General features: G+C 36.5%; 1 protein-coding gene across 2 annotated transcripts in view; it reads right to left on the bottom strand.

The window, feature by feature from the left end:
- Window positions 1-13,462, bottom strand: part of nedd9 (neural precursor cell expressed, developmentally down-regulated 9) — a 132,524-nt gene that overhangs the window by 54,121 nt on the left and 64,941 nt on the right. Inside the window, exon 1 of one of the 2 annotated variants that reach the window (XM_062029573.1) lies at window positions 8,341-8,531. The exons of the other annotated variant lie outside the window; for it this stretch is intronic. Within the exon in view, the coding sequence (XP_061885557.1) occupies window positions 8,341-8,352 (12 nt within the window). The 5' untranslated portion in view covers window positions 8,353-8,531. Of the gene's footprint in view, window positions 1-8,340; window positions 8,532-13,462 lie in introns of those variants that run through there. 2 annotated transcript variants of the gene reach the window in all.

Genomic DNA, 13,462 nt, shown 5'->3' with positions numbered 1-13,462 from the left:
GGACTTCACTGGTGTGTGTGCGGTTCCGTTGAAAGGATTATACGCATTAAGAGACCAATAGGAAGACAAGCCTTCCTCTCACACCTGAGCACCTGCTGCAAAGCCTCTCTAACACATGTTAAACCTTCACTGAAACATTAGCCCCTCCACTTAATATCGTGGTAAATCATTCATTGAAACTAAGATAAAAAGCAAACACGTAGAAGGTAACTTTTTAGCAGCTTCAAACTGACACACAGCATGTCATCTAAGCAGGACAAGATTCCTCTTCTCTTCCTGCCACCCTCCTTTCCACATTGTAAATAGATGAACTTGCAACACACGAAGGCTGCAACAATTAATCGGTTACAAAAAAGCTTCAATTTGAATTCAGTTGTGTCGATTAATCGTTCAGTGAGTGTAACTAATAATACCGTGCTTTTCGGACTATAAGGCGCACTTAAAATCCTTTCATTTTCTCAAAACTCGACAGTGCGCCTTATAACCCGGTGCTCCTAATGTACGGAATAATTTTGGTTATTTTTACCGACCTCGAAGCTATTTTATTTGGTACATGGTGAAATGATAAGTGCGACCAGTAGATGGCAGTCACACATAAGAGATACGTGGAGACTGCAATATGACTCAAGTAAACAACACCAAAATGTTATATGTTCCATTGAAAATATAGAACATTACACACGGCACTCAAAAATCTATCAGAATGTTTTTAGTAGGACTTTGGTAAGTTATGAAGGCGCACCGCTTGATGGATTGTACTGTGCTTCAACATACGAGTATTATTATGGTGTGTGTATAAGGTAAGACATATTATCTGGTGTTTTGTTTCGCAATATTATGCAAAAGCAACTTTTCTTACCTTCTAGTACCTGCTGATCTGTATTTGGGATCTGCATAAGTCCTGAAAATGTGTGCATATCCGCTTCTTTTTCTCTATCTTCTTGTTATGGGACATTCATCCTCCGCTGTTGACATTTTTTTAAAAATATAAAGTAGTGTAAAGTTCTTACTTATATCTGTCAGTAAACTCACCATGAAAGCGCTAAAATATACCGGTGTAGTGAGTTTACATTATTCACCCAAGGAACTTCAGTTATTAGAGAGTTCCGGTCGGACGGTTTTTCACGGGACACATTTCCGACGTTGTTATTGTGCAAGTGAGCCACGGATGAGGAGATGCTGCTCCGTTATTGATTGAAGTAAAGTCTGAATATCATTTAAACAGTTAGCTCCATCTTTTGACACTTCGTCCACTCCCGTCCTTGCACGCTACACCGCTACCACAAAGATGACGGGGAGAGGACGCTGTCGAAGGTGAGCCACGTAAATAAGACCGCCCACAAAACGGTGCATCATGAAGCGACTGTCAGAAAGCTACTTGAAGATGGTCTGTAAAACATCATCTATGCAACATTTTGACCAAAGAACCACCATTACAGGTTATGTAGACCACAAGGAAATGTTTTCAATTTAGAAAAAATATAAAATATTATGACCCCTTTAATGCGCCTTATAATCCGGGGCACATTTTGTATGAAATAAAACCTGACTAGACCCGCTCATCGGCAGTGCACTTTATAATCCGGTGCGCCCTATGGTCCGGAAAATATGGTACTCGATTAATTAAACAAACGAATCGACAGATTACTGGATTACGGAAATAATCAATAGCTACAGAAATTACAACACACCGAGCAAGGGAGAAGTAAACGGGAAGCCATGCAAACTGCTGAGTCAGTTTGAATGTAAAGTAACTAAAAAACTAAGAACAAGTGCTTAGTTAGTACACTTTAGCAGGAGCCTAGCTGGAACCCAACTATGAACAGGGAATTGGTGGGTAGACTAATAAGAGTCTAGAGAAAGAGAATAGTAAAAATGCCTACACGGAGCAGAGTAAACCTAATATATCAGCAGCCAAAGAATGAGCTTTTGTAACATGTAACCTGTTTTAAAATGGTTTATTATAATAATCACAAAAGGCTGCAATATATATTGCAATATGGATTTTAGGCCATATCGGCCATCACTAATAGACGTATCACAGTAAAGGTGCCTCAAACTTTAGAGTAGGAATAGGAACTTGACCAAATGTACTTAATCAACGATGAAGACAATTTAATCAATACAAAGATTAATGGTTAACCAATAAAGGATGGTAAACTGATTTGGACCACAAAGTAATTAAGACTGAATCAAGCCAAGTCATGCACTCAATTATTCCTCCACCGCTTCAAAACATAATTCATCTATTACAACCAGATTCTTAACAATTAAGCAGGGATGGAGCAATATGGAAATTTCATATCACAGGTATCGTGACCAAAATGATGACGGTTATCATTATTAGTGCGGTATTGTTGAATGTGCTCAAAAAGTATTTATAAACACACTGAAATATTTTGCCAATTTTTTTTTTCAAATGTAAAAAAAGTACACTATTTTGCATGTTTTGTATGTCTTATTCTTCACTGACAGTGTTTTAGTCTTAGTATTTTATCTGTTTTAATGGCTAAGCTTTTATCGTTTCAACTATTGGTTTGTACCGTAGCACTTTAAGATTATTCAAATGAAAAGTCTGTGACAAAATATATTATTGTTACTTATTATTTCTGGCGGGCATTGTGCCATCCTACTCTGTTCTGCGGTCCTTGAACGCACCATAAAAACACCTCTGTCTCGTATTCCTCCGAATATAGAATGATCACTCTGTCCTTGGAGGTTCAATGGGCACAAATATATTTAGACTTAGACTTCCTTTTATTGCCATTCAAATTTGAACTTTACAGTACTGATAAGAACGAAATTTCGTTGCATTAGCTTGTTGTAGCGCAGGATACAAGAGCAATAAGGCGGAGAGGGTTTGCATTTACCAAAGAAGGTACAGATATAAATAGATTTTGGTACAGATAAATATATTGCACTTTTGCATATGCATCCACGTTTATGGATGTATGTTATACTATATATATATATAGCTAAATTATATATAGTTATATTAGCATTTAACCTAGTGAGCCGGTGCCAGTCAGTCCGTAAGTTTATCAAAGTGCAGTTATGGTTTTTCAAAACGGTAAAACAAACCATCGGTTATCATTACCACTGTTTATCTCTACATCCCTACATTTACTGTTTGATAACTATCTTCTTTGCTGTGGACAGCTGTATATTGCTTTGTCCTACTTATCGTACTTTTGCATTGTCCGAACAGGTGCACCCTTGCACAAACATTCGTAAAAATAAAGACCTCCTCACAAATACGATATGATAAGTAAAGAGTGGCCTCACTATCTTGAAAGGCAAACAAAGAAGGGCGCGCACAGTTTTGTGTGCCAGTTTCCTTAATCTTGCTCTTGATCTGATTCATTAATATCCAAAGTTCCCATGCAGTGTTCACAGACTGAAACTGTAAGCCTGCTGTGTCTGAAGTGTATGTTTAAAAGGCCAATGAGTCAGTAAGCGAGCACGCCCACTAGTGACCGCCAACCCTCCATGGGCGCTGAGCAACAGGGAGAAGTTTGACAAACAGCAATGTTGAGAAAACAGCCCGCAAAAACTGCAGCACCCCCGTCCTTGAAAGACTCTGAATCATCTGGACAGTTCAGATAGATTCCGACGAGAGCGCGGCGAGTGTGTGAGCTCATCTAATGAGGACCAGTGCTGCGTGTCACCGCAGTAAAGTGAACTGAACATACAGTTCACGTATACAGCTGATTATCCCGAGTTGGGTCTTGCGTCACCACATGTTTTATAGCACACTACACAACTGGTGCCGCCGCTGAAGCCCCTTCTGTGAATATGTGAGGGTTTATAAACAAACCAGTGTCCCATTTTTTCACAAACTGTGCCAGTTGGGTCTAATTAAGGCAGTCCAAATATAGGTCGAATTGCCCTGGTGGTGTACTGGTACACGCCGCTGCCTTTCCAAACACCCAGCCATTGGATACAAATGAATAATTAATAAATTAACCGGCTGTGGCGAACAATATAGATGGAACTAACTAATGATGAAAGGATAAACTTCCGACGGTTAGTATTACCGTTGTAAATTAAATAATCGGGAAACTGTGATTGATAACTGATAAACTCATGGACCGGTGATACTGCTCATTTCCTGGGAGAAGCATTAACTAGCTCAAATGCTCAAACAAACACGAGAGACATCAACGTCTTTCCCCATTAAGAAAGACATACCCCCCAAAAAACATATATAAAGATATTGCTGTCTGTGCAACCTAACTATTAAATTGTGTACATTGGAGCTACAGATTGTGCTATCCCAGTACAAAGTGATCACTCTATACTTGAAGGAATAATGACAACAGGACGTGACCTTGTGCGACGTCACTTTACGGGAAGGGATGCACCCCCAAAATTATTTTAAAAACACTTAAACCTTTACACATTTAAAAGGAAGATGATAAGTCATAAGTAAAAATGTCTGCAGGCTATAGAGCGTTTTCTATTGGGGCTCCAGTACTATGGAATGCCCTCCCGGTAACAGTTAGAGATGCTACCTCAGTAGAAGCATTTAAGTCCCATCTTAAAACTGATTTGTATACTCTCGCCTTTAAATAGACCCCCTTTTTAGACCAGTTGATCTGCCGTTTCTTTTTTCACCTCTGCTCCCCTCTCCCTTGTGGAGGGGGGGGGCACAGGTCCGGTAGCCATGGATGAAGTGCTGGCTGTCCAGAGTCGGGACCCGGGGTGGACCGCTCGCCTGTGCATCGGGACCCGGGGTGGACCGCTCGCCTGTGCATCAGTTGGGGACATCCCTGCGCTGCTGACCCGTCTCCGCTCTGGATGGTCTCCTGCTGACCCCACTATGGACTGGACTCTCACTATTATGTTAGATCCACTATGGACTGGACTCTCACTATTATGTTAGATCCACTATGGACTGGACTCTCACTATTATGTTAGATCCACTAACCACTATGGACTGGACTTTCACAATATTATGCTAGATCCACTCAACGTCCATTGCATCTGGTCTCCCCAAGGTTTCTCATAGTCATTCACATTGACATCCCACTGGGTTGTGAGTTTTTCCTTGCCCTTTTGTGGGCTCTGAACCGAGGATGTCGTCGTGGCTTGTGCAGCCCTTTGAGACACTTGTGATTTAGGGCTATATAAATACACTGATTGATTGATTGATAAGCATAAACACTCACATAAGAACAATATGCTCTTCAGAAGCCAGAACAATATTTAATATATCCTCTGCCAATGAAACTATCTATTTTATTTTAATTAAAACCTTCAGCTCCCAGTCTCTGTATAAGTACTTTTTGAGCACATCGTGATCATTTTAGTCAATATGTGCATATTGCAACCTCCCTTGAACCAACTCATGACGACCTTAGAACTTTAACTATTCTGTGGTTTCATGGTAGCATAACAACATTACGTTTGAGAATTGAAAATAATTGGAATTTAGCTGTGGTTACAAAACACAGGTGATGTCTTCAATTAAAATGGTAGGTTAACACTTCTTGTAGGAAACAAAGTTGAATATAAGTTCTACAATTTGCTATGTTGTAGAGTGTAGTAGCCACACAAACCTTGTGTATAGAACTATTAGTTGACATTGTATCATGTCAACATGTGTATTTGTAGTCATTGTTAATGCATTTTATTTTTAAGCTAGTATTATGGGATCGCGAGATACCGGTCGATCGCGGAGGGTGTGTCAGTCTACCGCCAGCCAGGCATAAAAAAAAAAACAACTAAAAATTAGCGATCAATCTTCACCAAGACGTCACTTGATTGACATTCACGGCGCCCAAGGGTCTTGTGAGATGATGCTGCCTGCTGCCAGATCATTATTAAGAAAAAATGACCGACAGGAAGGTGAGAAACACTTTTTATTTCAACAGACTCTCGCGCAAGAGTCTCACAAAGCTAGCACGCACAAGCTAGCAAGCTACGGAGTTTGCCGCCAATGTATTTCTTGTAAAGTGTATAAAAAGGGAGTATGGAAGCTGGACAAATAAGATGGCAAAAAGCAACCACTTTCATGTAGTATTGGACAGAAAGGAGGACTTTTTTGGACATTATCATCACTACTGTCTGATTCCAATCAATGCAAGTCATCAGAATCAGGTAATACACCAACTTATACTCTTGTCTTCATGAAAGAAAGGAATCTATATGTGTTAAACATGCTTGTATTATCATTAAACACCTTTAACTTGTTAACAAAAACGTCTCTTTCATAAATGAATCAATATAAATGATGTATATGAATGAGGTAGATCCCCTCCACTTGGTCAATTGAAAAGTAGCTCACCTGCAGAAAAAGTGTGGGCACCCCTGCATTGTGTTGTATGCCTTACAGTAGGTAGCAACAATTAGTCAGAATACACATATGGCAATCATAGGCGCCGATCCCGTGGGTGCTTCGGGGCCCGAGCACCCACGGACAATAGCGAGCACCCACGTGGGATTAATGGCAACTTTCAATCTTTAAAATAATTTTTGATAAATCAATGTTAATTTTGTGGCGAGTTTGGTCCATTTTTCATAATAAAAAAGTCACAAATCATATCGTCTAAAATTAACAAAGCCTACCCAAGATTTCATTGTGTTCGATAACGAAGTAATGACACAATCATCTTGACTTTGAACATACTGGACACGAACGAATGAAGGCATACTTACTCAACAGCCATACATGTCACACTAAGGGTGGCAGTATGAACAATGCCAACACTGTCATAAACATGTGCCATATAGTGAAACCACACTAAACAACAATTTGGAACCAATTTGCACCACAACACAACATAAACACTACAGAACAAATTCCCAGAATTCCCTGCAGCACCAACTCTTCCGGGGCGCTACATTATAAACAAACGCCATTGGTGGATCTACACCTAACATCCACTGTAATGATACAACGTACAATAGCGTATCTAGTCGATACTACTATGATTACATCGATATTTTTTAACATCACAAAATCTTATTTCGTTTTTTTTTTAAATTTATATTATCTTTATAAACTCAGGAAATATGTCACTGGACACATGAGGACTTTGAATATGACCAATGTATGATCCTGTAACTACTTGGTATCTGATTGATACCCAAATTTGTGGTACCATCCAAAACTAATGTCAAGTATCAAACAACAGAAGAATAAGTGATTACATGTTAACAGAAGTGTACATAGAACATGTTAAAAGAGAAAGTAAGCAGATATTACCAGTAAATGAACAAGTAAATTAATAATTCATTTTCTACCACTTGTCCTTAATAATGTTGTCAAAATAATAGTTAGATAAATGACAATATGTGACTGCATACGTCAGCAGCTAAATTTTTCTTTAAATTTAATTAAAATTTTCCTTTGTTTGTTTACTTACTACTAAAAGACAATTGATTGAAGCTTTTAATAGTAGATTGCAAAGTACAGTACATATTCCGTACAATTGACCACTAAATGGTAACACCCGAATAAGTTTTTCAACTTGTTTAAGTCGGGGTCCACGTAAATCAATTCATGGTACAAATATATACTATCAGCATAATACAGTCATCACACAAGTTAATCATCAGAGTATATACATTGAATTATTTACAATCTGGGGGGTGGGATGTGGAGGGATTGGGGGAGGGGTTTGACATCAGCACTTCAGTCATCAACACTTGCATCATCAGAGAAATGGACATTGAGACAGTGTAGGTCAGACTTGGTAGTATATGTACAGAGAGCAGTGAACAAAGTGATTATTTACAATCCGGGGAGGTGGGATGTGGTGGGGGAAAGTTGTCTTGTATGTTCACTATTTTTTTTAAGGACAAAATTGCAATAAGAAACATATGTTTAATGTACCCTAAGACTTTTTTGTTAAAATAAAGCCAATAATGACATTTTTTGTGGTCCCCTTTATTTAGAAAAGTACCGAAATACTTTTGGTACCGGTACCAAAATATTGTTATCGGGACAACACTAATACACCCACCTAATGCACCCACTGGCAGACATGTAGATCTGCGCCTACTATGGCAATGCTTGTACAGTTTAAATGTCCTTGCAGTGACTTAGACATTAGTATGAAAAATGAGCATTAATGGTGACAGGGGGCAAAGGGCACCCGGTTATCTTTTCGCTCTACATACGCCCCTGCTGTTGCAATAAGTGTTTCAATAAGGGCGACGGACTGGGGGGGGGGGGGGACGACACAAACCAAACATGAATGTCACCTATTAATCACATGTTTAACAGCAGAAGTGACACCATTCTATCTTTGTCTGTGAAAAAGTTGAAGTGTAAAAGTTATTCGTCGCCTCAGGCTCGTCTTTCTGACAAGAGGAGCCATGACGGTCACTTACTTTGTATTTCATCTTGCCGCTCTTCTAGAAGATTCCAGAAAAGGTGAGAAATATCCGCATCAATGAGAAAGAAGAGGGACTCGTCTGTGGTTAACCAGCCATCCAGACCCGCGAAGACGGAGAACGTAGCCGACGGTAGCGCCTCTAAACCCGGACTGTGCTTTTCTCCTCTAAGACGAGCTGCTCCTCAACACACTCTGACACAATTGTCCTCATTTGCATAGACGCAGCTGATTGGATCAAACGCATTCTAGCCCCGCCCCTACCCTCTCGCCAGCCTGAGCTTGAAAAGTGACGTCATTTGACAATCAACAGTACACAGGGGTGTCCAAAGTGACTTCCACATTTGAACCTTCATTAAAAACAGCATTAATACAACATTAACAATAACCATTAGACATGTTATTTTTGGGACTTTCTAAATTAGATTAAATATAGTAGCTATACTGTATATCATCAACCTTATTTTTATTTTATTTTAAGTTTGCAAACCAACGAAAAAATACAAATGCAATTACCTTAAAATATTATACCTTGAGACACATTCTAAAAAAATAGATAAAGTCGTAATGTTATGAAGAAAAGAGTAATTAAGTATGACATATTTCACAATATAAGTATTCTAAAATAGGAAATAATTTTTTTTTTTTAAAGTGACTTCTGAAATTATTTGACTAACTCCACATTTGAACCTTCATTAAAAATAGCATTAATACAACATTAAAAATAACCACTAGACAATTTATTTTTGGGACTTTCTAAATTGGATTAAATAAAATTGGATATCCATCCATCCATCCATAGTAGCTATACTGTATATCAGTGTTTTTCAACCACTGTGCCGCGGCACACTAGTGTGCCGTGAGATACAGTCTGGTGTGCCGTGGGAGATTATCTATAGTTTCACCTATTTGGGTTAAAGATATTTTTTGCAAACCAGTAATTATAGTCTGCAAATGATGTGTTGTTGTTGAGTATCGGTGCTGTCTAGAGCTCGGCAGAGTAACCGTGTAATACTCTTCCATATCAGTAGGTGGCAGCCGGTAGCTAATTGCTTTGTAGATGTCAGGAACAGCGGTAGGCAGTGTGCAGGTAAAAAGGTGTCTAATGCTTAAACCAAAAATAAACAAAAGGTGAGTGCCCCTAAGAAAAGGCCTTAAAGCTTAGGGATGGCTATGCAGAACGAAACTAAAACTGAACTGGCTACGAAGTAAACAAAAACAGAATGCTGGACGACAGCAAAGACTTACTGTGGAGCAAAGACGGCGTCCACAAAGTACATCCGAACATGACATGACAATCAACAATGTCCCCACAAAGAAGGATAACAACAACTGAAATATTCTTGATTGCTAAAACAAAGTAGATGCGGGAAATATCGCTCAAAGAAAGACATGAAACTGCAACAGGAAAATAGCAAAAGAAGAGGAAAAGCCACCAAAATAGGAATACAAGACAAGAAGTAAAACACTACACACAGGAAAACAGCAAAAAACTCAAAATAAGTCAGGGCGTGATGTGACAGGTGGTGACAGTACACCTACTTTGAGACAAGAGCTATAATGATGCATGCTTGGTTATGGTTTAAACTCATATCCAACAATGGCGTTGTTGAGTTCAACTGAGTTTGGTTTTTTAATGATTTCTGCTGGTGGTGTGCCTCCGGATTTTTTTTCAACGCCAAAAATGTGCCTCGGCTCAAAAAAGGTTGAAAAACACTGCTGTATATTATCAACCTTCTTTTTTTATTTTCATATTTATTTTGTCAAGCTAGCCAACTGACGAAAAAATAAGACTGCAATACAACTAAGAAAAAAAACAAAAATACAATAACCTTAAAACCTTATACCTTGAGGCACATTCTAAAAATACAAAAACAAAAAACAGCAAAAATTGAAAAAAATTAGAGGTATAGAATAAAGACAAAATATTGGGATAATTAAATCATAAAGAGTAAAATTGTAGTCTTATGACTTTTCTTTTACAAAGATAAAGTCGTAATGTTATGAAGAAAAGAGTAATTAAGTATGACATATTTCACAATATAAAAATATTCTAAAATAGGAAAAAAAACATTTTTTTTAAAGTGACTTCTGAAATTATTTGACTAATTCCACATTTGAACCTTCATTAAAAATAGCATTAATACAACATTAAAAATAACCATTAGACAATTTATTTTTGGGACTTTCTAAATTGGATTAAATAAAATTGGATATCCATCCATCCATCCATAGTAGCTATACTGTATATTATCAACCTTCTTTTTTTAAATTTAATGTTCATATTTATTTTGTCAAGCTAGCCAACTGACGAAAAAATAAGACTGCAATACAACTAAGAAAAAAAATAAAAATACAATAACCTTAAAACCTTATACCTTGAGGCACATTCTAAAAATACAAAAACAAAAAACAGCAAAAATTGAAAAAAATTAGAGGTATAAAATATAGACAAAATATTGGGATAATTAAATCATAAAGAGTAAAGTTGTAGTCTTATGACTTTTCCTTTACAAGGATAACGTCGTAATGTTATGAAGAAAAGAGTAATTAAGTATGAAATATTTCACAATATAAGTATTCTAAAACAGGAAAGACATTTTTTTTTTAAAGTGACTTCCGAAATTATTTGATTAATTCCACATTTGAACATTCATTAAAAATAGCATTAATACAACATTAACAATAACAATTAGACATGTTATTTTTTGGGACTTTCTAAATTGGATGAAATATAATTGGATATAGTAGCTATACTGTATATTATCAACCTTCTTCTTTTTTTAAATTTCATATTTATTTTGTCAAGCTAGCAAACTGACAAAAAAATAAGACTGCAATACAACTAAGAAAAAAAATACAAATACAATAACAGCCCAAATGGAAAAAAATTAGAGGTATAGAATAAAGACAAAATATTGGGATAATTAAATCATAAAGAGTAAAGTTGAAATCTTATGACACATTTGTTGTGTAACTTTACAAGGATAAAGCCGTAATGTTATGAAGAAAAGAGTAATGACATATTTCACAATATAAGTATTGTAAAATAGGAAATAAGAAAAATGTTTTTTAAAGTGATTTCCGTAATTATTTGACTTATTTCACATTTGAACCTTCATTAAAAATAGCATTAATACAACATTAACAATAACCATTGGACATGTTATTTTATTTCATGTTTTTTAAAAAAAAAATATAATTGGATATAGTAGCTATACTGTATATTATCAACCTTCTTTTTAAAAAATGTTCGCATTTATTTTGTCAAGCTAGCAAACCGATGAAAAAATAAGACTGCAATACATATAAGAAAAAAAATACTAATACAATAACCTTAAAACCTTATACTTTAAAGCACATTCTAAAAATACAGGTAAACAAAAATCTAAACAAAAATTAGAGGTATAGAATAAAGACAAAATATTGGGATAATTAAATAATAAAGAGTAAAGTTGTAGTCTTATGACTAATTGTTTTGTAGCTTTACAAGGTTAAAGTCGTAATATTATGAAGAAAAGAGTAATTAAGTGTAAAATATTTCACAATATAAGTATTCTAAAATAGGAAAGAAACCTTTTTTTTAAAGTAACACTATAAGAAGCAAAAAAAAAGAAAGAGCGGAGTTGAAATGTTTGGAAAATTAGGTTGGAGAAAAGTTATGAGAAAACTTATGTTGATCCGAAATGGGAGGGAGAAAAAGTCCTTATTAAACAAGATGTATTGTATTGTGTTATAATCAAGACAACACATGATGTAAGTGTCTATATTAGCTACAATAGCCTACTATCAAAATGTCTTTAAAAGTCTTATGTAAGTGTTATAATGAAGACAACGCATGATGTAAGTGTCTATATTAGTCTACTATCAAAATGAATTTAAAAGTCTTATATAAGTGTTATAATGAAGGCAACCCATGATGTAAGTGTCTATATTAGCCTACTATCAAAATGACTTAAAAAGTCTTATATAATTGTTATAATGAAGACAACACATGATGTAAGTGTTTATATTTTGGGCCTCCCTATGTCTAGCATTAAAAGATTACAGATGGTACAAAATGCGGCTCCTAGACTTTTGACAAAAACAAGAAAGTTTGATCATATTACGCCTATACTGGCTCACTTGCACTGGCTTCCTGTGCACCTAAGATGCGACTTTAAGGTTTTACTACTTACGTATAAAATACTACACGGTCAAGCTCCTGCCTATCTTGCCGATTGTATTGTACCATATGTCCCGGCAAGAAATCTGCGTTCAAAGAACTCCGGCTTATTAGTGATTCCCAGAGCCCAAAAAAAGTCTGCGGGCTATAGAGCGTTTTCTATTCGGGCTCCAATACTATGGAATGCCCTCCCGGTAACAGTTAGAGATGCTACCTCAGTAGAAGCATTTAAGTCCCATCTTAAAACTCATTTGTATACTCTAGCCTTTAAATAGACTCCCTTTTTAGACCAGTTGATCTGCCGTTTCTTTTCTTTTCTTTTCTACTCTGCTCCGGGGTGGACCGCTAGCCTGTCCATCGGATGGGGACATCTCTACGCTGCTGACCCGTCTCCGCTCGGGATGGTTCCCGCTGGCCCCACCATGGACTGGACTTTCGCTGATGTGTTGGACTTTCACAATATTGTGTCAGACCCACTCGACACTGAGGATGTCGTTGTGGCTTGTACAGCCCTTTGAGACACTTGTGATTTAGGGCTATATAAATAAACATTGATTGATTGATTGATTGATATTAGCTATATTAGCCTACTATCAAAATGTCTTTAAAAGTATTATATAAGTGTTATAATGAAGACAACACATGATGTGTCTATATTAGCTATATTAGCCTATTATCAAAATTACTTTAAAAGTCTTATATAAGTGTTATAATGAAGACAACACATGATGTAAGTGTCTATATTAGTCTACTATCAAAATGAATTTAAAAGTCTTATATAAGTGTTATAATGAAGGCAACCCATGATGTAAGTGTCTATATTAGCCTACTATCAAAATGACTTAAAAAGTCTCATATAATTGTTATAATGAAGACAACACATGATGTAAGTGTTTATATTAGCTATATTAGCCTACTATCAAAATGTCTTTAAAAGTCTTATATAAGTGTTATA

Source organism: Entelurus aequoreus, linkage group LG20 (genome assembly GCF_033978785.1).
Source record: "Entelurus aequoreus isolate RoL-2023_Sb linkage group LG20, RoL_Eaeq_v1.1, whole genome shotgun sequence".
In the NCBI taxonomy this organism is placed as follows: Eukaryota; Metazoa; Chordata; class Actinopteri; order Syngnathiformes; family Syngnathidae; genus Entelurus; species Entelurus aequoreus.
Note: the sequence above shows the minus strand (reverse complement) of the source record. Positions and strands in the feature narration are given on the sequence as shown.